This window comes from Strix aluco, chromosome 11 (genome assembly GCF_031877795.1).
Source record: "Strix aluco isolate bStrAlu1 chromosome 11, bStrAlu1.hap1, whole genome shotgun sequence".
Taxonomy (NCBI): domain Eukaryota; kingdom Metazoa; phylum Chordata; class Aves; order Strigiformes; family Strigidae; genus Strix; species Strix aluco.
In genome coordinates, this window is record NC_133941.1 from 14,660,283 (window position 1) to 14,683,532 (window position 23,250).

At 36.0% G+C, this 23,250-nt stretch overlaps 1 protein-coding gene across 3 annotated transcripts in view; it reads left to right on the plus strand.

The window, feature by feature from the left end:
* Nucleotides 1-23,250, plus strand: part of ARHGEF3 (Rho guanine nucleotide exchange factor 3) — a 141,200-nt gene that overhangs the window by 41,512 nt on the left and 76,438 nt on the right. For all 3 annotated transcript variants that reach the window (XM_074836211.1, XM_074836210.1, XM_074836212.1), the window contains one exon: nucleotides 9,580-9,643. In XM_074836211.1, coding sequence (XP_074692312.1) covers nucleotides 9,580-9,643 — 64 coding nt within the window. The remainder of the gene's footprint in view (nucleotides 1-9,579; nucleotides 9,644-23,250) is intronic.

The following is a 23,250-nucleotide window of genomic DNA, read 5'->3' on the forward strand; positions in this document are numbered from 1 at the left end:
TATTTGCGTTCCTGCAGTGTACAGTCTGCTAATAATGCAAGTGAAATTTGTACAAGTGAAAATGTCTTCATAAATCTGAAAGTTGCATAGTTTGATCCTGATGACTTGTACGTATATATCACATAACGCTTTACACTTTGATTCAGGGCCTCTTGTAGTTAATTTTGGTGCATATAACAGAGTTCAAAAAAATTTAAATATACTGGCAGCTTATTAAAGAAAACTGGTTGTATTGAGTACCTAACTTCTAAAAATGTTTGCTTGTCAACAGATGTTTCAGCACTGAGTATCTTAAACATTTTGTTAAGCATAGTTGTGTTTATTGTACATATTGGTTTTAGTAATTAAACAAACTGGAACCGTTCTTCAAGTTTCATATTGCCCTAAAAGAAAAAAAAGAGTGTTTCATTGGATGCTTTCCTTTACGGCACCCAAAGGAAAAAAAAAAATCCCAAGTCACGGTACTTTAAATTTTTAAATAAAAAGCAGGGACAGGTTGTTTGAAAAAGTTGAACCTTTTCCCTCAGACTTGATATAAATATTGAAAAACCTTTCATGTGAATGAGTATCGATAAATTGATGAATTCCTGACTTTTTTTTTCATTTTTCAATACTCTGGTCTTTAACTGACAATGCTTAAAGTGTGGGAGAAGTTCTGTTGCCCATGTTTTAGTTATGCCATAGTGAAATACTTGCTTGTGTCCTGAGCAGAGTCAAGTATGCTGCGACATGTAGCCTTTGGTGAGACTTTTATGTCCGAGTTATTGAAGTATATGTGACAAAGTAGCTAAATGGAATTTGCCATGACAGCCTGCAATCCTTTAGGCATGACAGAGGGCAGAACTAACGTAGACATGAAATTATGTGGTATAGTTTGACTTTTTTTGGGGGAGGGATGGTTATTGTGCTCTGAAGTCATGGGCATGATTGCATACACTTGGAGAAGTTTTGTTTATTAGCTCCAGTGGTGATAGGGCTGTTACAATCTCAAGATAAGACGTTCTGGTCTGTCTGCATAGAAGTTACAGGAGTAGTTCTTGTCATGCAATGTAAAACACTTCATGCAAGAAGAATCTTTCTTAGTGAAACAGTATACTGAAAATTATAATCCTCTATAACTGGTTGCATTTAATAAAAGCATTTTTCCTTCTTTGTCTGACTGGCTTAATGTCATGTCCTTGAGAGAGAGGCGTGAAAAGTATCTTAAAGTGCTCTTTAAAACGTGTGCAGGAGTTTTTCAATTTTCAACAGAGAGAAGCCTCTAAATTGACTAATAGGCTTAATGACATAATCATCCTATTTGACATTTTTGTTACAAACCTACATTTTTGTTTTTTTCAGTTGAAATACAAGTTATAATGCAAAAAAAAAAAAAAAAATTGCAAATGGAGGGATAAGGAAATAGCAGTACAGGAGTTTTAAAATCTTGTATTGGATTGACTTGCCCCCAAATGTTACTTGTTTTAAATAGCATTTCCCTCTTTATTCAGTTGTCCTGGTATTTCTAAATGCCTGTTAGTGAACCACAGCTTTGCAGGAATTCACGTTTACCTTCAGAGAGCCAGATGATCTGAAAATCCTTTTTGTTTGGATTCATAAAAAATCCATTTCCTTTATCAAGAACATGATGTGATGGCACTTGAATGATCATTTTAAAGGTGTTAGTAGCTTCTCTATAGGCTAACTGAAATGCTGTTCAGTTGGATTTCACGAACTGCTAAATCCCTTGTCTGCTTTCTCTGGGTGAACATTTTGAGCTTATTTCTATTTTGAAAACAAAAGACTTACTCTCTTTCCTTGGGCATGAATATTGTGAGGTTTTTGCCTGGAGGCTTGCTGTTTCTGACACTCTCATGATGGAGGCCATTTAAGCATTACCATCAGATCTTTTTTATCCCATGGACTAGAGGATCTTATCTGGATGGCTGAGTGCAGGGTGGAGATGAGCAAACATTTCTTTTTAATGAGAAGTTGTTCTCTTCGTAAAAAATTCAGCATTTATCTGTGATACAGCGGTGGGATGAGGTAATGACTGAAAATTAACAAACATGTTATTGCCATTTCTTTTTCCTACTATTATTGAAATGCTATAGGAATAATTTTAGGCTGCACATGCAAAGTGAGCCAGTGAATAGTTTTTCTAATCTTAGCTTTTACAATATTAATGAAACAGTGATATTTTGTTACAGAAACATAATACAGGACTGGCTTCTCATCCACCCCAGCATTAATGCAGCTATACATCTGTCAAACAGCAGAAAAGCCTGCATCCTCCTGTTGGCTGGTAGCCAGGGCTTTTGTTTCAGTTCTGAACAGAGTTCATATATGTCAAGGGGGATGCTTCTATAGTGGCATATATCAGATGTAATTTATTGCATTAACCTGCAGTAGTTACAGATTTTAAAATGTTATGTTTCAAGCTTTTAGTCAAGCCTGTATTCCTTCTTCAGAAGAAATGCTACATCATTAGGAATATCTGATTTTTAGATCAAAATGTAGAACTAAATATTTTTTTCCGCTCAAAATTAGTATTAATTTTTACAGGAAATTAATCAAATGCAGAAGTGAAAACATGCATTTTGTGGATTCTTTGGGTTTTATTAGTGATGGCATATCTTACAGTGCTGTGCGTTGATTCATAGTATAAACAAACATTCTGAAGAAAGTGTGGGAAAAGAGTAGGTGTGGGACAGCTCACTGGTACATGTACCTGCTTCAGTGATGCAGGCTTTCATCTGTGTATATCCAGATTCACAAGGTCTGTTTTTCTTTCTTAATATATTTATGACACATGGTTCATGATACTAGGACAATAAAAGATCATGTTAGTATTCAGGAAGTCAGCCCAGCTAGTAAAAATCAGCCATCTGTTTTTTTTCCTTGGTGGATATTTTTATTTCTTTCAAGGTAGTAAGTGTTCAATCTTGATCATCTAAGTGGCCCTCCTCTGCAAAAAGATTGTCTATTAGTAGATAGTATGGGAGCTTGAAGAGCTCGTGTCTGCAGGATTGGACCTTGGTAAATTAAACATACAAGCAATCTTTGAGTTGCTTTACCTTTAAGAAGAACAGTGTATTAAGTAAAATCTCCATATGAACTTAAAAATTTTCCTTTTGGAAAATAAATTAATTTTTCCACAGTCTCCTTTTAGAGTCAAAACACCGCAGGCCTAGTATAGAAGAGAAATAGTATTTGAGATTTTGAGTGGTGGAGTCAGTGTTTTTTATTAAGTAGGTCAAATCATGGTGGGTTTTTTTTCTGCTTTTAAAATCAGTACCAAAGATACATTAATTTACTATTATCTGTAACTTAAAACATGTAAGAGAATCAGTATTGTTCAAAACTATTGTTCAAAGCAAAAATGCTATTGCATATCTCAGGCTTCACCAGGTAAACCACATAGAAATTTTGTGTGTGTGTGTAATTTAAGTATCACAAATATCCCAGTGTGTTAAAATAAATGTGCTTTTATGAACAGTATATCAATGTACACTTTTGATAGGTTGAGCAGATGACATTACAAAGAACAGTTCTGAACAGTAAGTACTATTTATTATTTAACAGTATTTTCATAAAATATTCACAGCTGTAGTAACAACCTTTTATTTTTGCAGATTTAAAAGAATTTTTACTTAGCACAGCTTGCCTCTAAGCGGTTTGAGCTTTCCTTTTATTATCTGAGTATTCATGTAGATTTGTGAAATACACTTTTATCTTCAAACAGATGTAGCAGCTGAGTATTTTAAACAAAACACACAGAGCTTGCATATTCATATCTAAAAAAATACTGTTGTACTCAGTGATTCTGTGTGCAGAAAGACTGCAGGATCAGATGAAGATCTAAAAGTTACATGAGCTTTATATAAACTGCCATAAAGTGTTCATATATCTCATCATGCTTCAACACAGATAACACTTTTTTTAGTAAAAGTAATAGAAACTTTAAATCATTCAGTGCATGTTGTAGTCTTTAGATTCCTTTGTATACTTTTACTTACCGTCTGTCACTATATAAAGTAACCTACAGCACAGTAAAGGTTGCACAAAAAAGCTCTATTGATTTATTCTGGGGGGCATGTTAATTTGATGTCTGAAAACTGTGTCTAAATAAAGACTTCAATAAGGATATCTTTGTCCAACAGTTTTGGCCTTTTTTATTGTATCTATTCGTAGCATATCTGTGAAGGAACCTAAACAGAAAATGCTGTACATCTTAAGGACAAAAGCATTATTTTATGACTCTTAATTCTTTTTCTTAGCATTCTCAACAGAATTCTGGGGACCATAGCTGGGTTCTAGCCTGAGTTTTAGGCAGAAAAAATAGTTATAGGTCATACTCAGTTTTTGCAAAAACTCTGTAGTTTCACCGATCTGTGAACATTATTGCTACTGGTGACAGGTGGGAAAAAAAATTCAAGGTTTAATTGAATTTCCAAGACAGAATTGGAATATGCTGGCTATATATATACTAAACTCAACAAATGTAAAAATAGGAATCACTTCTGCAAAACCATTTTAAGAAGGATCAATGTTTTGTTTCCAGACAAGCCTTTAAGATGATGCTGGTTTAATATGAAATACTGTTTTTTTTTTTTTTTTCTGAATGCAAGCAGCAGATGGGACAACATAAACATACTATAAGACAAACAATACCTACTTCAGTCTTGACAGAGATGCATCCTTATCCTTAATTCAGCATTCCACAGTGAAAACCAACTGACATTTAGCCTTAATCCACTGTAATACTTTATTAGACTTTATGGCGACTTCTTGTATTTATTGTATACAATAAACTTCTGTAGTACATACTTAGCTGTGAGAAAGAAAACAACATTTCTCTGCAATAATTTTTTATTTCATGGTTTGTCTTGTTCTCCACACCCCCCCTCCCGCCCTTAATCTTTTTCCCTTTCTCCACCACTGTAAGTGGTACAAGAAGCATAGAGAGTTGATTTCTTGTCATTAACCTAGTAAACGATATAGATTAACTTATGGGTATTAGAAGTTCTAGAACTTCTATTCATGCTGATTTTAGGACTTCAAGTGATTCTCATGGATCACAGAATCTGGGACCTTACTGTTAAACTGATATTCACTGTGTAAGCCAAAATGTCTTGCTAACGGTGTTTTTTTTTTTTAAGTCTCACTAAATATTTTTTTTTACTGAGAATAAATTAAGTCAGTGTTGTGTGTGCGCCCAGCGCTGCAATAAAGAATGGCTGCTTTCTAAAACTCCAAAACAAGTCTTAGAGAGTTCCTCTGCCAGCTTTTACAGTAACTACTGTATGTTTAATTCAGTGGCCACTTAATCTTCAAGCTACAAAATAGTGATAGAAGCACCTTGGTTAAAGACAGAGCCAAAGCTCAGAGGATATTACCAGTGTAAAATGTTCTTGCAGTAATAAATGTTTTGTGCAGTAAAATTCCTAATTATTAAACAGCAGGATTGCTAAAAGATTAGCAGGCAAGTTAGATAGTTCAGTTGTTCACTGGTAAGTGTTCCAAGGGATCTAAACTACATCTGAGCTACTAAGATGTGAAGATGCCATTTCCAGGGCTTATTTTTCCAGGGCTAGAGTTTAAAGATCAAATGGAAGATGGAACAGTTAAAACTCCTACTAAAGAGGAGGAGGAGGAATTTGACACTCAAACAGATAGACATGGCTGAAGGTTGAGTATCTTCACCCTTCCAAGTGGCAGGCCTCCACTTGTGCTTTTCTCAGACTGGATGGACTTGGTTTCAGGCTTTTATTTTCAAGGTAAACTTTCCACAGCAATCTCCAAACCAAGCTCAGCTGACAGGTTTGGTGACCCCCTCCCTCCCACAGTCTGAAGAGTTCTGTATAGTCCCACCTTCTAGTCTTTCATTCTTAAAACTGCAGTACTAGGGAGAAGATGTTTTGGTGACTTTTAGCTAAATGAAAAAAGATATATCTGTAAGAAAGGTCAAGTATTATAAATTATAGCTTTGAGATTACTGTTGTAAGTAATTGTAGGGAGGAAATCCTCTCTTTCCCTCACACATTATGTATTTCCTTTTCTCAGCCATGATCTAGTCTGTGATCATCTATTCAGTGTATTTCAAGAGTGTTCATCACAGTGCATGCAGTTACAGGAATAATTCCTGTCTTGTTCTTGACATGTGAAAAAGCATTACTATAGTATCCGAGTAATTTATTTTAGACTTGCATGCCTCTCAAAATCTGATCTGCTCATCATTGTTAATGCCTATTAGTTTGTCTCCTCTTTCCATCTTTAAGCTAATGTTTTATTTTGTTCTATCTGCTACTTATGCCAGTGGTGACTTTTATTATTGGTCTGGCCCTAAATTATTTTATTTCCAAACCAAGGGGGTCTAACACACCTGTTGACATACTATTCCTCCTATCAAACAGTAACATTTACTCATTATTTCAAAAATAGAATTATGCGACAGTTTTGTAGCTTTATGTTTTTGTATTTAAAATACCAAATAGCAATTTAGTATTTTAATAGTTTTATAATACATACAGGCTGTTTCTTAATTAGCTCATATACTGCTGCAATTCAGAAAAGATTTACCCAGTAAACAGAATGTTCAGAAGTAACATTAGTAGTGCCCTGTAGAAAAAAGAGCAAGACATTAATTTAAAATGTATTTGAAAAAATCTGTGATACTCTTAATTCTTTTTCAGTACAGTTATCATGATGTTGAATGTTGGGAAGACCAAGAGATCAAAATAACTTTAAGATAGTGAAGGACCAAACTGAAAACTGTAAATGAGGTCTTGGGCTTGTTAGAACTATATTTTGTTATTTGAGGTACATTCGAGAACCAGAACTTGTATTTTACTTCATTTTGATTTAGGGGTGTGTTCAGCTGAAAAATGCTGGTTCAGAATGGTAGGCATAAACAATTTATTAATGTGTTTAGCCTAGATGGTTTCTAGTTATAGGAACAGTGAGATTTCTAAAACAGTTTTTCAGTAAGATAGTAGGACAGTACTTTTGCAGTTTTAATATCTTGGTAGGTTTGAGATGGGCTATATGAAATGGTTGCTTATAATGGGAAATTAGACTCGATTAGACTTTGATCCAGACTTGAACTTTGAATATCCCCCCATAGAATAGAAAATAGGGAAGTAATATCCATGCCAGATGCATAAAAGTGAAAGTTTTTGAAGAAATTATTTAAGGTGGCCCATAGGGTGGTAAATGAGTGTAATGCTTCAGCCTGATTTCTGCTCATTAGAAAAGTCCTGCACACATTGGGTGAAAAAACAATTTGAGTAGAGTTTTGTTACACCCTGTATGTATTGGATCAGGCCAGTAAGTCATGGAGGAAAATCCAATGACCTCAGTATATTTTACTACTTTTTTAATTAATTCCTTTTGGTAAAACTGTCTTGTTTTATTAGGCTGCTGCATTTAAGGCTCTTTCATCACACTATAATAGTATTAAAAAGAAAAGAGATAGCATACTATTGTGAATAATAGAGAGGTCCATTCTCACCAAAATGAAGTAAGGTTCTTGACTGATAAGGAAGGAGGATACCTATTTGAAAACTGACAAAATGTAGATTTAATACTGTCTGCTCTCTGTAATGACTGGCTGTTGTGTAATCTGGGATGTTTTCAGTGACTGGGAAAGTTACAGATTGATGATGATAAATGGTTAGTCATCAGTCCTCTTCTAGTGGATGGCCTTCAGTTTAGTGTAGATGAATGATACAACAAACATTGCTTCTTACAGAGTTCTCAGTTCTTGTTACAGAATGATTGTGGGGAGAGATAATTTTTAATGAAGTTTTTGTTTCCCTTGTAACTGTTGTATGAACTATGATAAATCCTGCTATATTGAAGTTGAAATGTCTTGTTTCCCCTGTATTCAGCTTAATTAAAATAGAACTAGTGCAATTCTTAATAAACTGGGAAAATAAACATTAAAATATCAAAGAGAATAAAATGGGAAAATAAACATTAAAATATCAAAGAGAAACTGCGGAAATATAAGTTTAAACATGAGATTTTTTTTCTTAAGGTGACTAAGCATAACTCCATAGAAAGCTCACAGTACTTTTTGGAAAATCTGACTGGTTCTATTGTGAGATCATCTGTGAATAAAAAGGGTGCAAACCACCATTAGGACAACAGATAATCTGTGTAACTTGCTCTTGTTAATAACATTTTTCTCTTTGCATGATGCAGCTACAGTTCCAGTGAGGCTTTTGAGTTAGAAACTCAGTTTCGTAACATTTTAACTTGGAAAGCTGCAGTAGGAGGCTTTATTAGTGGGACAGTCTAGTGCTAAAGTCTGCCATGTATGCAGCCTTGTGCTTTTTCATGACTTTATCAATGTGCTTCAAATATTGATATTCTTTCTGGTTGTCTGGCTGGTAGAGTAAAAAAATGAGAAGATTTACATCTCAATGTTTGATGTTACAAATATGACTCAATTGTCATGACTATAGTTTATTATTTGCATTTTGTTGTCATCTAAAAGTGTCTGCTGTGATCACTGCTCTATGATGTGTTTTAATGCACGTAATAAGAAAAGTATCTGTACACCAAATATTTTATACCAAAATAGAGATGATGGAAAAAAGGCAGAACTATTGTTAATGCTGACTCTGCAGAAAGGAAACTGGGGCACAGTGTGTTGGAGTCCTTCAGGAACTATAAGCAGCAGGAATGACTCCCAGATCTTTCATGTGTTAGTCCAGTGCTTTAACTGCAAAACATCTGTCCTCTTGTTGGATGGTGAGGCTTGACAGGCAGCCATTTAATTTGTTATTTTTAAACAAGTTTTTGTATTCCTGTTATTATTTGTGATCACTAATGTAATCTGTATAATTGTATGGTTGGAGGTGAAGTGTGCTCAGCACTTAGGTCCTGCTGCCAAACTATTTGTTGGTTTGGTCAACTTCAACAAGACAGTCAAGCTTTGATCTGACTTCATGTGTAAAATCTTAGCAATGTTTGCCTACCTTTGTAAACTCATTAAAGATCTTACTGGTGAAAAGCACTTAGTAAGAGCGAAGTGGAGAATGTTATGGTTACTTTTCAGAAATAATTGTACAGCAATAATTATAGGGTAGGAGAAAGGTTTTGGAAGGAGTAAAAACAGAAGTCAGCTTCTAGTTTTTAGCGTCACACAGATGTATGGCTAGCTTGCTTTACACTGGTGCCTCACATAGCTTCACTGTTAGGATTAAAGGCTCTTTAGTGTACCCATGCAGTACAGCTGGCAGGCTGCACCATTTTGCATCACATGGCATAATTGCAGGTTCATAGACCCACACTGTTCAGGTCAGGGTTGTCTCTTCGTGTTGAAAATCAGTAGGAGTAATAAGTTGTCAGACATCAAGTGAGCGTGTCTGTGAAGGCTTGTAAGGCTGCCATGTCCCTTAGCTCTCAATCAGAATTAAAACATTTAACTAAACTGAAGAGAGAAACCTGTCAGAAGTACAGCCAAGGAAATCTGAGGTGTCTTAGTATTCAAAGCCTGTGTTTTTCTTTTCTCCTTCTATTGTCACTGTTACTGATCTAGAAAATACGACAGCTGAAAAAGTAAACACTTTTCTTTGTCTCATCTTGCAGGCCAAAACAGCAACAGAACAATTTTTCCTTGTTTCCTTCTACCAAGGGCTGGAATTTCAGAGGGGTAAGTTTAGTATTGTTTTGTTCATACCCTGTAACATTCCTTTCTGCTTCATTCTGTTGCAGTGTAACTTTGTAGTTAAACTATGATCTGCAAGGACTAAAATCATGGCAAAACAATTATAGAATAGAACTGTTTGTTTTGTGACCTCCTAAAAGGCTTTGTAAAAAACCCAGCTTTTGTTTATGTGATTGGCTGACGTATTTTGAGGGGTGGGGGAGATAATTTAATGTAAGTGGATTTCTTACACAGCAGAAGGGACTAGGTTTTTTATTTGATTTGCTGAGCAAGGAAACATGGAAGCATGTGTATTACCACAGTAATTGACTGAAAAGGTACATGAAAAAGCAATGCAAGTGATACTGCATTAAGAACTTTAATATTTGCTGGTGGTATCAGGAACTTATATTTTTGTCTGCTTCAGGTTTCAGAGATATATTATGTAGATTAATTTTTTCAGAGAGTCATATTGTCCCCTTTCTGTCCCCTATGTCCTGTGAAGCCTTCTACGCCATTTGTTGAAAAATTTAATGTGATGGTGGCAGCGTTTAAATGGCAATGGTGTGTTTGCCATGTGTGAAAGTACTGTAGCCTGGGATACAGTCTAGAAGAAGGAGTTGTCACTGCGTGTTGTATCTAAGTCATAGTGTTACTGTAATCTTTTGCTTAAAGGAAGGGCTTTTCTGCCTTGCAAACTTTGTTTGGTATAATAAACAGTAAATTACCGTTATCTGTAGTGTGAACTGACTTACACTGAATCTAAAGAGTTCAGTTTTATATTCAGGAGAGCATATAAATGTGTTTGCTCCGAGCTTCTTCCAACAAAATATTTAAGTAGAAAGGCATTACCTAAATGCTTTGCTGAAAGGGTAAGTGGCATTGATAGGTTTACTGGGTCTGTGTTGGTCATACTATGGTATTCATTAAAATGAAAGATATTTTTTGTGATATCTGCTACTGAGTTTTGCATTCCAATTTGGTATTTTTAAATAGAGCATCCACTATTATTTCCTGTGGGCTTTTTATTTTCACCATCTATTTCTTGCATTGCACCACAAAACTACAGAGATGAAGTTGTCAGCGTTACTGAGAAAATAGTTCTCTCACAACAGCATTGTTAAGAATGCAGGGAAAATACCAACTACCTCTAATCTGTAGATTAATTATAAATTTCAGAGCCAGTTTAAAAGTAAAATTTACTCTAGTATTTCTTCTAATTCTCAACTATGCTGGAAAAGTAATCGTGGAAGAAGGTAGGTATGAAAGTAGTAGGAAAAGAATTGTAGGTATGAATTGTAGCTGGGGAAACAATGATCACAAGTTCAGAGAGCAATAGCTCACTGGAAGTAAGGGCTTAGGGTTGGTAAGTGTGGCGGCATGAAGTCTGTGATGATCCAAACTGCATGGCAGAGGTGGAGTGGGCTAGTACACAAAGAACAGAGAACTGGGGAGTAAAAGACTTCAGAATCAAGAAGAGAAATCAACAACCTGAAAGGAAATAGGAATAGGTAGTATTAGAGAAAACAGGGAGTGAGTAAAGGCTCTTCAAACTGCTTCCTTCGTGCGTAGAAGTGAAGATCTGTGGGAGTTGTCTGCCACCTTGTTTTTAAGGAAACTTATGGGATACTAACACAGATGTTAAGTTCTGTAGTTGTAATATTTCATAAAATGGATAGTAATTGGCAGTTGCAGTTAATTGTTTGAAATAAATTACTAAATCAAGGGAAGAACCAGTATCAGTTGTTCACTTGATCTGTTTGGATGCTGAAATCAAGACAGTTGAGCACTGGAAAAAGTAGAACCAAGTCTCTCTTGATGTTTGCATTCTGTCAGCATCAACTTTGTTTTGATGGATGGAAAAATTGTGTTATGAAAAGCCCAGTGAGCAGACGTGAGGTCACAAAGGTTTTCGTACAGATGGTGAATGATAAAAGGTTAACTTTGATGTCTTTTCTCAAACAGGAGTAAAACCTTATTGGGTAGAAGAATTAAGTTAATGTTGACCATGGAGTAGTGCCACACTTGAGTATAACAAACAAAACTCTGGAGCTCACTTATTCATAGCTATGTTTTTTTAAATGTCTATGCTATTTCTGTATTACAGACTATAATACAGGATCATTTCAACAGTAACAAAAAACAAAAAGGAAAGTGGTTAAACACCAAATTGCAACGTTGTATTCATCTACTTACCCTCACTTTGCAGTCAGTTCACTGATTTTAAATGTCTCTATCATGCTGATGGAGTGGGCATGTTAAAGCATCCTTCAACATACACCAACGTAAACCTCAAAATAAGATAAGGAAGGCCCAGATGCTAAATATTTAACAAAGAAACTCCTCTGCACTTTTCTTTTCCTCTCCTTACTTAAATTTATTTTATAAAAAGAAGCTTTTTTCCATGTTGAGCAGCTCTTCTGAGCCCCATGATTAGAGATCACATTTAATTCTCTGAGTGGGGATTTCCATGTCAAGCTGATCTCATTTACGTGTTTCTACCGATGCTGTCATTTTTAGATAATGGTAGCAGTTACTTCCAGAACTTCGGGCAGTATTTTAGGTATCAGTGGAGAGAAGGGAGTGGATTATGATTTTTTTTAAATAAATAAGTTAATAAATCCTGGTTTAGATTAAATTTAGACTTAAAGTTACCAAGCAGTGCACTCTCTCTGCTGTGTGTTCTTCCTGCATATACACAAGGCATCAGTTAATTTGGTCTTTGAAGAGATTATATAGTCAGGCATCCAGCAAATCGATTATTTTAGAGGGAAGGTATTTATAGTGAGAATTGTAATTTCAGAGGAAGAAACACAGAACCTGTGGAGACGAGAATATCGCAAACTGGAGGGACAGTGTAATGGGAAAACCAGAACATAGGAGATTAGGTGGTAGGTGCGGTACTTAGAGTAGAAAAATAAAGCAAAGGAAGATAGTGGGTATAGGATGGGAGAAGGAAAGAGGAGACAGCTGAAACTTGGTAAGAGGGATAGTCAGGATGGGGAAAGCAAGCAGCAGCGAAAGATGTGTGAGAGAGAGAGTGGAAGGGGATAAGGTATGGAAATGGAGAAAATCTAGTGATTGTGAAAGCAGAGAGATGGAAGTATGAAGTGGAGGCAGAAGTCTTCTATAAAACACTACAGGTTTGTCCGTTCAGCCTTTGCAAATACTGACTCTGGGAAGATAAAGGCACTGTGTGGGTGGGGAGCAATTTGTGGCCAGGGCTTGGTAAGGAGAAGAGACATGAATATCTGATGGGATGGGGCAATTCAGAAGCAGGTCAATAACGTATATAAAGAAGAGAACAGCACAGATCTTAGCAGAGATTGGTATTAATCCTATTTTGGCTCTCTTTTATGGTTGCTATTAACTCTCACTCTTTTTCTTCTCACCTCCATGCCACCCTTCCCTTAAAACCTTGATGCAGATAGAAGGCTTTCCTCAGCACCACCATTTGGTGCTTATACATAAGAGATAGCAGTTCAATATGGTGCTCTTAGTGTCTGTGGAAATAATGTGTTATGTTGTCATGTAGATTGGGAAACAGTTTTATTTAATAAAGCATCCTAGCAAATGAGGATTACATTTGTACAGTCATGCACACACAGTTGGAAGGTATCAGGATTAAAGCTTCTGTGATTGCTTGCTAGTTATGATACAGTCTTGAGTTACACACTTGTGTGCTATTTTTTTCCATTGCAAGAGTAGTCAGGCTTATTTATAAGGAAGTTCTGAATTCAAGAAGACTAAGAATCTCTCCTGAGGAGTTTCAGATTTCAACTCCTTTATCTGTCTCCCCTCCTGCTCCCCTAAAATCACCCACTTTGTTTTTGCCAGCAGGATAATTTTCTAGACTTATGTGAATGGTGGGCTCGTGTTACTGAAAGTCTCTAAATGATTTTATTTTTTTTCTAATGATATGTTTAGATATGTTTACAACAGTAATGGTACACAGTAGTCCCATTGTTGATATGATGACACTACAGATGGCTATGAAGAAACTGCCACATAGTCAAAAGAAAAGCAGTTATCTGATTAATGGAGAATGTCAGGGTTGTAAGCATAACTGAAGAGGATGCTGGTTTTGTTTCTAGTTATCGTTGATATTTCTCTACTGTTCCACCAAGAGCTAGCATCATTTCCTGCGTATTTTAAACACACATCTGAACCATTATGATGGTTTGTCTACTTTTTTTCTCCCTACACATGAAATTTGGCTGAAGAACTTCAGTGCTAAAAATAAATAAATAGTGAAATCTAAACCAACGTTTTCTACTTGAAAAAGTTTGAGGCATGTGTTTGGAGTGCAGTTGCCTGAAGATTGAATATAATTTACTGCAACTAGGCTTCTTCCTATTTCCTCCTTTTTTGTTTCCTTTTTAGTTTTGCAAAAGCATTTAGCTAACCAAGCTGCAGATGTGGTCACCTGTGAGGAAGGCTGATCTAATTTATGAGAAGCCTGACATAAAAATATGCTAAACATGCTGAAGGTCAATTTTAGATGTGCAAGTGGTTTCTTTGCTAGTTTTGCTGCAAGTGTATTTGGGGGGAAAAAAGGTGTCTTTCATGACAAATAGGAAGAATTCCACACTTTTCAGACAGTATTTATGAAACAGTTTATTTTGTGCAGGCTGGCAGACTTCAGTTACTTCCGTCAGGGTACATGAATCTAAACAACATAAAAGTTGTTAAGAGAGGAGTTCTTTCCTAGCTTTACCTTGATGATTACTTATATAAATTACATCATTACATACTACCACAGAAAGCACCTTTTTACCTTTCCTGGATTCTGGCTGGTTTTACTTAATGTCTATATCCACTAATTTGTTATAACAGACACTTACTAGAAGTGGTATCAGACAGACCTTTATTCATACTTGTTGAAGCAAAATAATGCACTGATGTCTCTAGATAAAATGTCCTTAAATACCATTATCTCATAGTATGACCCAACATGGTTTAAAAACATAAGTTATCGTATACATTAAAAAGTGCATGTTGTTTTCTGTTATTTTAATATATTTGTATGTTGTATGCACAGTTTAAATAGCTTCCTCGGGGGGGTGGGGAGGGAGGTTTACTGTGCATAATGGACAGCATAGCTGTGGCTCGAATAGCCTATTATGACTTAACAGTCAGAAACTAGTTCCTTCACGTGTCATAGAAAGCCTCCTCCACGTGGGGGAGTGCTGCTGGCATCCCTGCTCTCCCCGACTGCTCTGTCTGGTGCTGTATGCTCATCCATTTCCCGCTGTGGAGAGTCCTGTTTCTTCTAACCTCCTGCAGTTGGTTAAAGAGGTGCTAGGTGGATGCTTGAACCCTGACCCGTCTCATCCCCCTTTCACTTTGAAAAGTAAAAGTACAAATTCTGTATTCCTTTTTCTAACAGCCAATGTATTCCTGTGCTCCACTTGCTCCTTTTAGATCTCTTCCTCTTTCTTCTTCCAGTGGGTTGCAAGCTCCTCTGTTTCAGAGTTTAATTGCCCCAGTGCTTCTCTTACTGTCTTTGTTCAGGCTTGTTTTTATTCTGCCTTTATGGAGGTGGTGGTGTGCATCTGTCCAGCATTGACCTTTCTTGGGCCAGAATGTCTCTGATAGCTGATGTTAGAGGTGGTAAGATGCAATTCTGTAAGTCTTTCTGCTTTAATGCACTAGAAGGTGGACACTGTAAACACAGGGCCTGTATAACGGGCTTAGTAGAAGCTGAGTTCCTCTGTAGCCTTGAAGTTCTTTCTTTAGAGTGTTGCAGGAGCAGGGAAACTTTACTTCAGACTGTTGATAGCAATGTAGGGGGCGATAGGAATGGTAAAAATTCCTTTCATGATACACAATTTGTAGTTCAGAAGACTAGAACTTATAAAGTGTAGCAAGTAGACACCTTGGGTACTGATTTTCATTTGTAAAAGAGTTGGTTTTGATGTCTCCCTGCTTAATCTATGGGCGGAGTTTTAAATGGTTTAGCTTATTATTGGTTTTGTTTTTGAACAAACCATTGGAACTGTTGATTAGTCACAAGACTTAATTTCTCTTGGAACAGAAAGGTTTATGTTGGCAAACAAATAGAGATGCTATCAGAAATTCATTGTGTGGCATTTGCGTAACTGGATAGCAGTCAATTCCATCTGCAGTTCCAAAACACATATCAGAATTGTTGTATTCTTAATGTATACACCAAATTTAAAAAGCCATTTGGTGTGACCAGTGAGACAATTTTGAAGAATTCAAGCATGTATTATTCCAAACTGATGCACTGACTCAGCATGGTTTAATTACTGTGATAAGTTCTGTCCACAGTGTGTGATGCTAGGTTAGCTGCATCATGTCAGAATGCTTTATTTGAAATTCCGGAAAAACATGGTTAGGTGATATTAGTTCTTAGGTCTGCGATAAATGGCTGTATCTTTTTGTATGATCAGTGGGTAGTGTAAATTACAAGGTTCTTCGCATGGAGTAGTACTGCAAAAATCATAAACGTGTGCTGGAGAGACATCTATGAGCAATTTATAAATTAGTTATAAAGGAAAATGATCCAGGCTGGCCTTTAGACTTCACTAGGTTTCTAGTAGTTTGGCACTCAGGTAGAAAAACCTGTGCGTGTTTTATGAGCTGTTACTGCTCATGCTATCTAGAGATTGCTGTAATGCTTAGGAATTTGCAGTGTTTTCCTTAATTCAGTAGCTGTTTTACTAAACTTTCACTATTTTTTACATCTAAAGCCATCTATGAGTTAAGTACATAGCCATTAAACCTATCCAGTTACCTAGTTTACAGGGCTACTTTCAAGTTAATTACATGGTAGTTCTATAAAATACACTCTAGATTATGTTTCTTGGGGCAAGAATTTTGAGGCATGCTTATAGAGCACTTGGCTAATGCATTCTTGAAATGAAGAGACTGTCATAGACTTTTACATCTACAAGACTTCTCCATCATTAGTTGTATTGTAAAGTGTAGGTATTCTGTTTATTAAAGCTCCATTTTTCAATTAATATTTTGAAGTTTTCTGATAATGAAAATAGTGTGATACCTCCCCTTTGGAAGGATTTTTTATAATTTCGTGTTATCTTTTCACCAAATAGGTATTTTCTTGAAACATACTTTTATGTAGTCATTCTGTTAACATTGTGGGGCTTTATTTTATGGATCTTCGTAACCAGTTTATTTTTGTTCCGGGTGTGGTTTGTTATTTATAGTAGAAATATTCTGTATAGGCTATAAACCCGTCATGCCAGCTATTTTGCACATACAAACAATACTGAGCTGGAAGCAACATGTGACAAAGCAGATAGCTCCAATTGTCATTCTCTTAGGCTAAGTTTGATGTTCTGTTATATAGCAGATTTCCTGTCTTTAATCATAGATTGGGTGTTACCTTGTACTCCTGCTGTCATTTACTGTTCTTTTCTTTGTTCAACAGCAGATGAACTTGACCCCTGTTCAATTTAACTCAAACTAAACTCTGCCCATTTCTTTGTATTTGTTTCCCCCCACCCCACCAGTGGCTACTCTTTGAGAACACGTGATGTGAAATTACTATTTCCTGTGACTTTGTTTCAGAAACTTGTAATGGTTAACAGGGTGATGCTGTTGTCCAGCTGAATTCGATGCCACTCAGTTTGAGAAACTAAAATTTTAGAAACAGTTTTGAATTATACATTGATATTTTCTTGATGCTACGCTATTTCAGATTAGCAATTTTATTTTAAAATGCCTAGAGGACATGAGTGGTTGTATGCATGGACTTTAATTGCTTTTTTGTTTTTACTAGTCATGATGCTTGCAGTAGAACTTGGTGTTACAATCTGTTATAAAGATAAGTTATTAACATCACCCATTCCTTTTTTACCAAAGCATTGTGATGGTCCGTTGTCTAATTTCCTAGTACTCATACTGTAAAAACTCACTGGTCAGTCTAAGTTGACTGTACAAGTTTTCAATTTGGCAGTGCTTAGATAGTACTATTTAAAACAATGGAGTAAGTTTTAAATAAAAAATAAATAAATGGGCTACACATTTGAAAAAGGTTGCAAAAGCATTATTTGCAGAAACAGCTGGGAAATCATCTGGTCTGTACTAGAGGTTTTATTCTAACATCTGCCTCTCCATCTCAGTTCCACAGATTCTTATTTAGGTTGTCAAGTTGTGACAGAAAGCTAAACAAAATGTTTTAAGGACCAGGAGGGAAGGAAGGCCTTATGAAAACTTCAGAACTTCTGAAAGACCTTATAAACAGTCCTCAAGAGCTGATGGAAAAAGAGGAGGAAATTTGAGTTCCTCCTGATGTTTTCAATTGCAAGAAGCATTTCAAGTGGGTTTGTTGGTACTCTCTATGAAGACTGCTGTTCATCCCAAATGTAAAAGTGCTTCCACAGCCGATTTTCTCTGAGACATCTTGGTCTTAGAATGAGTCCTAATTATTTTTAAACTAAACATAAGAACAAGATTCTTCTTGAAAGCTAATGCTATTTTCTGTGGTTAGAATGTACGCAGCAATTAAAAATTATGGCCATCTTTTAAAATCTGACACAAATGCATAATAAGAGCAATATGATGGTGTGTCTTATTTATAGCAGCCTAGAAACAAATTTTGTTATTACAGTAGCAACCAGAAAACAAGGTCTCCATTTTGCTAGATACCACCTAACATAATAATAAGCTATTCTTTCTCTAAAGAATTTACAATCTAAGCATTTGTAAGAACATACTATAACATTTCTTAAATAATACTAAATGACATTTTTTTAAGTGAAGTCAGATCTGTTGATGCTCTTAAATTCCACTCATGATGATAGATTTCATAATTCCTGCATTCTGCTATATGTTTTGAAATGGGATATTAAATCTAATGAAAGATGTATGAAGCATTGCATATAATATGATCCGAACATGATTTGAGGTAGCCTTCTAAAACTCTCTAAAATGCACATTTAAAAATATTTATTACGATGTTTTTGATTGAAAAATTGTACACTCAGGCTGTGTCTCTCTAGATTGTGGTTAATTGTAAAGCTTTTCAGAGAGAGTTAAATTTAGCATCCTTAAAACACACATAATGCACAATGAGAAAACAGTTTCAATCTGTCTGTGCAAGCAGGCTCCCCGCTGAATTTGGAAAGCTTGTTTCTTTTCCAAGCACTGTTTCAAGTTTTCAGTGATTCGCAACCTTAAATATCCTCAGAAGAAGCAGTCTAAGTTTCAGCAATCACTGTGTCTTCTTGGACACTTCCAGTCCAAAGCAGACCAGTAGTCTTGTGAAAAAGTAATAAAATGAGGTTTTGATTTACCTTTCTTAAACATGATTTAACTTAAACTCTTTACTAAACTTTAACTCTTAAACATAATTTAATTAGATAGATTGCATGTCCTGTCTGGAAGGATACTAGAAGACGACAGGAGAGGAGAATCACAGCACTTTCGGGGGGCACTCAGTTGGGCAGTGACTGGTGCAGTTTTGTATGACACTTGTTTCTGGGCTACTACTGTCATATAAGCAATAATACAAATGATTCTCTTCTCCATGTTTTCAGAAACTTGTGGGAATCTTTCATGTTCTGGGAAGCATCACCTTAGAGTTTTCCAAATCATTATCTCTGGGAGCGTACGTGAGAAATGACAAACTCAAGATAGCTTGTACTTTGGAGGATGGGATGGGTATATTTGGAAGTCTTGCAGAGAATTTGCTACCAGTGAACATCTCTCCCAGCTCTTAGAAGGAGCCAGGTCAAGCCTCTGGATCCCTGCTTGATTGTAATCACAGAATTAGGAATCAGCTGACACAGCCAGGCCATTTAGCACATGCCAATTAGGTAGAGGCCAGTGTTACAGCCTGCGAGGCATTATTTCAGTAAGATAAAATACAGTCAAAGGCAATCCCAGAGGTGATGTCGGTAGGTATCCTAAAAGTATCTTGTAGGGTGGGCAAAAGCAGAACTGAAACCAGTATGTCATCTCTTAAGGATTACTATCATGCAAGGTTTTTTATTTTCTCCTGTTTAAATTCTTACGTTCTTTTGTTGTTGTAATATATTGCTGAAGAGTGCAAAACCTTTTATTTGTACAAAAACTTGAGCCCCCTCATAGCTTAATTCTTCAAGTAAGTTGCTTTCCTCGTGTTACTGTCAGCCACTGAAATGGATTAAAACTTAAGTTGGTTTTGGGTTTGTTTTTTTTAAGGAATATTTAGGTTGCTATTTTTTTTCAATAACTTTTTTCCAATTTAATATCCAATAGTAAATGTGTATCAAATGCCAACCTTGAGGAAGCTTTCCTCTATTACCAGTAGGTAAATTGAAGAATGGGTTGACTGCTACACAAAGTTTGAAGTCAGCCCCTTACAACACAGTTTCTGAAAAGAGGGAAAGCGCTGCAGGGGTTTTTGAATGGCCTGGTGGCTGCATGTGAACCTGCATTTAACTTGCTTAGGCTTCTGGATACGGAAAAAGGGAATGTTACGTATCTTCCTACCACAGTACTTCAGATGTGTATGTTTCCTTTCGTTGTGCAGTTAAAAATCCTAGTTGCAGCAGTAGGATACTGCCCTGAAAGCATGACTTTATTTCTTTATTTTTTTTTAAATTTCCTTTTAAGAACTATAGAGAGGAAAGCAACAGTGAAACTGCTGAAGTAGTTTTGCTTGCACTTTGCTATCATTTTGACAAGATCAACAGCACAAGAGATACTTGGAAACTGACTGTATACTGTCTGAATAAAGACTTATCATGTGCTTGTTGTTATAAACATTTGGCAAACTTCAACCTTATGCCACCCCAGTGCTTTGGGCATTTTACAAGTAAGAATATTAAGGCAGGAAAGGTTCTCAAAGTGCTGTGATTTATTTTTTTGAATTTAAATCATGAATACCCTGTGTCCTTCTCTGTTTCTGTAAACCAAAGTTTTAGTAAAATTTCATTCCCTTTACCCACAGTTTTGTGGATGTTTCTGGCTATTTGATCCTGTGTTCATAGTGCTATCTTGTTTCATTTCATGTTTTGTTACTGCATTGGGCTCAGCAGCAGAGCTGTAGCTGCAGAGAGACCAATGGAACAGCTTTCATATATTTTATATATCTGTCAATTACATATTATGTTTGTCAATTATGATTTCCTGACTTCAATCTTTTGAGGCAGTTGCTGCCTAGATTCTAGATATGATGTCTTAGATTTCCTTCCTTGGTACTTATGTGAGTGTTTGCAATTACGTGAATTCAAGCTGCGCTTTCTTTCAGGTGGATGCTATTGATGTTGCTGGCAACGAAGTGCAGAGTACACTTGGAGCTGACTGATGCAAAGCTGCAGGGGAAAAACCACAAATACAATGTTTTATTTACTCAGAGGTTAGCAGTGTTTGCCATCCTGTTAATCTGTGCTGATTGATACAGGTAGCAGGGGCAGACTGTTTTAAATATTGTTTACTAGATGGACAAGAAAAAGTCTGGTTGGCCAATCTCATGCCTGACACTAGGCTGAAATCTGTGGTATCTGCCTTTAGGATTCTTAAATTCCAGTGACTACTGAGGCAGAAGGTTGTAGGTGACCTAAGAAATAGTGCAAGTGCTAGGGAAATACTAGATTAATTTTTTCAAGTCTTGGCCTAAAATGTCTGCTTCCTGAAGATTTTTTCCAATTTGTATTTTCTGTCTGCAGAGAGATGTCATGGCCCTTGTCAAAGGAATTGGTTGCTGGCTGGTATCGGTTTCACCTTTTATCTTCTTCCACTAAGCTCAGCAGAAACTTTTTGTTCAAATTGAGTTTTGAACTGACGAAAGATTGCACAAGCTCACTAAGGACCTATTTTCTTTAAAAATAAAGTTCAAATTACTGTTAGCTTGCTACCCAAATTCAAATTTGTCTTGATATTCTTGCCTACTGGAACTATGCAGAATTTTGCAGAACACCTCAGTGTTGGTAGATCTGAGCAACAAAAGATTGAACAGGATAGGGACAGATCAAGAGTGAGGTGTAAGGATGTAGGGTATATGAAGTAATTATCTCTGTGTATACAAAAATGTATTAGTTTTCTGTTTAATATACTGAAAACTTGATTTTTTTTTTGTATGTTAAAATGAAACAGTTGACTGATATGTTCACCTGTTTCTCTTTGTCCATTTTGGCTGCTTGCCTGAACTTTTCACATGATTATTCCTTAAGTCTTAAACAAACAAAAAAGTCTTTTTGGAATGGTAGTAGGAACATATTCAGTCTTCTGATATGATTAATCAATAAATTTTCTAAACCAAATAATGCTAGCTTACAAATCTGTAGACAATATTTTGGAAGGTAAGCACTCAAATTTTTCCTCTGTATTTGCCGTTTGTGTACAAAGGATCAGAAAAGTTCCAGGGTTTTACTTTTCCCTGTATTTGCACTTGTTCTTTACATTAGAGTCCACATATGCTTTAAAAAAGAACCAAATCTCATATATCTCAATAGTTCCTTTTTACTAGTTTCTGAGGACAAGTTTCACTTGCCCAAAACAGTTAATTCAGTTTGTGATACAGGAAAGATGATGGAAAGCTATTTTAAATCACACTTTTTTTACTTGCAGTTTAAAGCACTGTTTCAATCACTTGTGGTTGTGGATTCTATTTTTCAGGTCAATATTCTGCATTGTTTTCTAGCTAACTTTGGCTAAGGGAGGTTTATATATATGTGTGTCTAGATTTTGAAGAGGGCAGCTCAAATGCACATTGAAACTGGTATATATGAATCATATGCAAATATAAATTTTCATATAATTATGTATTTTGATAACTTACAGATGAACATCTCATGAAACTTAGTTTTTCTTACGTTGAAGTAATGTAACTTAATAGGATGGCTAAATGAGGCATTTAACTATATATTCAAGGAAAATATGTACTAGAAGGTGCTAGTGATCTAGCTAGTAGTTTGAGAGAGACCACTGAAGACTCTCATTATTAGCAGGTCGGTCTCTCTTGGTCGTTCTTGTCCAAAGATTTGGCATGCAAATATAAGAGCTCTCAAGGAGGCATTATATTTTGCAGTTTAGATTACGAGTCTGGAACCTAATCCTGTAAGTTTACTGACTTCAAGTTCTCAATCACATTGGTGGCCAGTGTCATTGAGGCAGCAATAACTTCAAGTTTAATACTTTCTTGATGATTAAGGTATATAGCTTTTCAAACTTCAGTGAAATGAAGATTCACTAGGTTTCATAGAATGCAGTTACTAAAGTCTTGTTTATCTACACTGGTGAAGAGTCAGCAAAAATTGAGTATCTTTAATCAGTTATCTTGAACTACCATGGATAGAATTGAGCTTTGTGCTTCCCTGACATGTCCTCACATGCAGAATTTGGGTGCTCAGCCAAGCTCATCTTTGGGCCTTGATCCTGGGCTGATTCTGAAGCATTCTGTACTGAGTTCTTGCCATTGTGCCTCTGTTAATTTCAGAACTCCATTTAGCAGACATCTTAATTTCTGAAATACGAAAGTTTTATGTGAACTAAATCTTGAAAAGTTCTACCCAGTGTCTACCAGCTGTTTTTGTTTTCTGAGGCATCTACATTTGGAGATAGTTGTCTGCCCTCAAGTTTAAAGCCCATTGCTGCTGTTAAAGACTGAGAATTGCACAGGTAGCAGATGGACTCTCTTT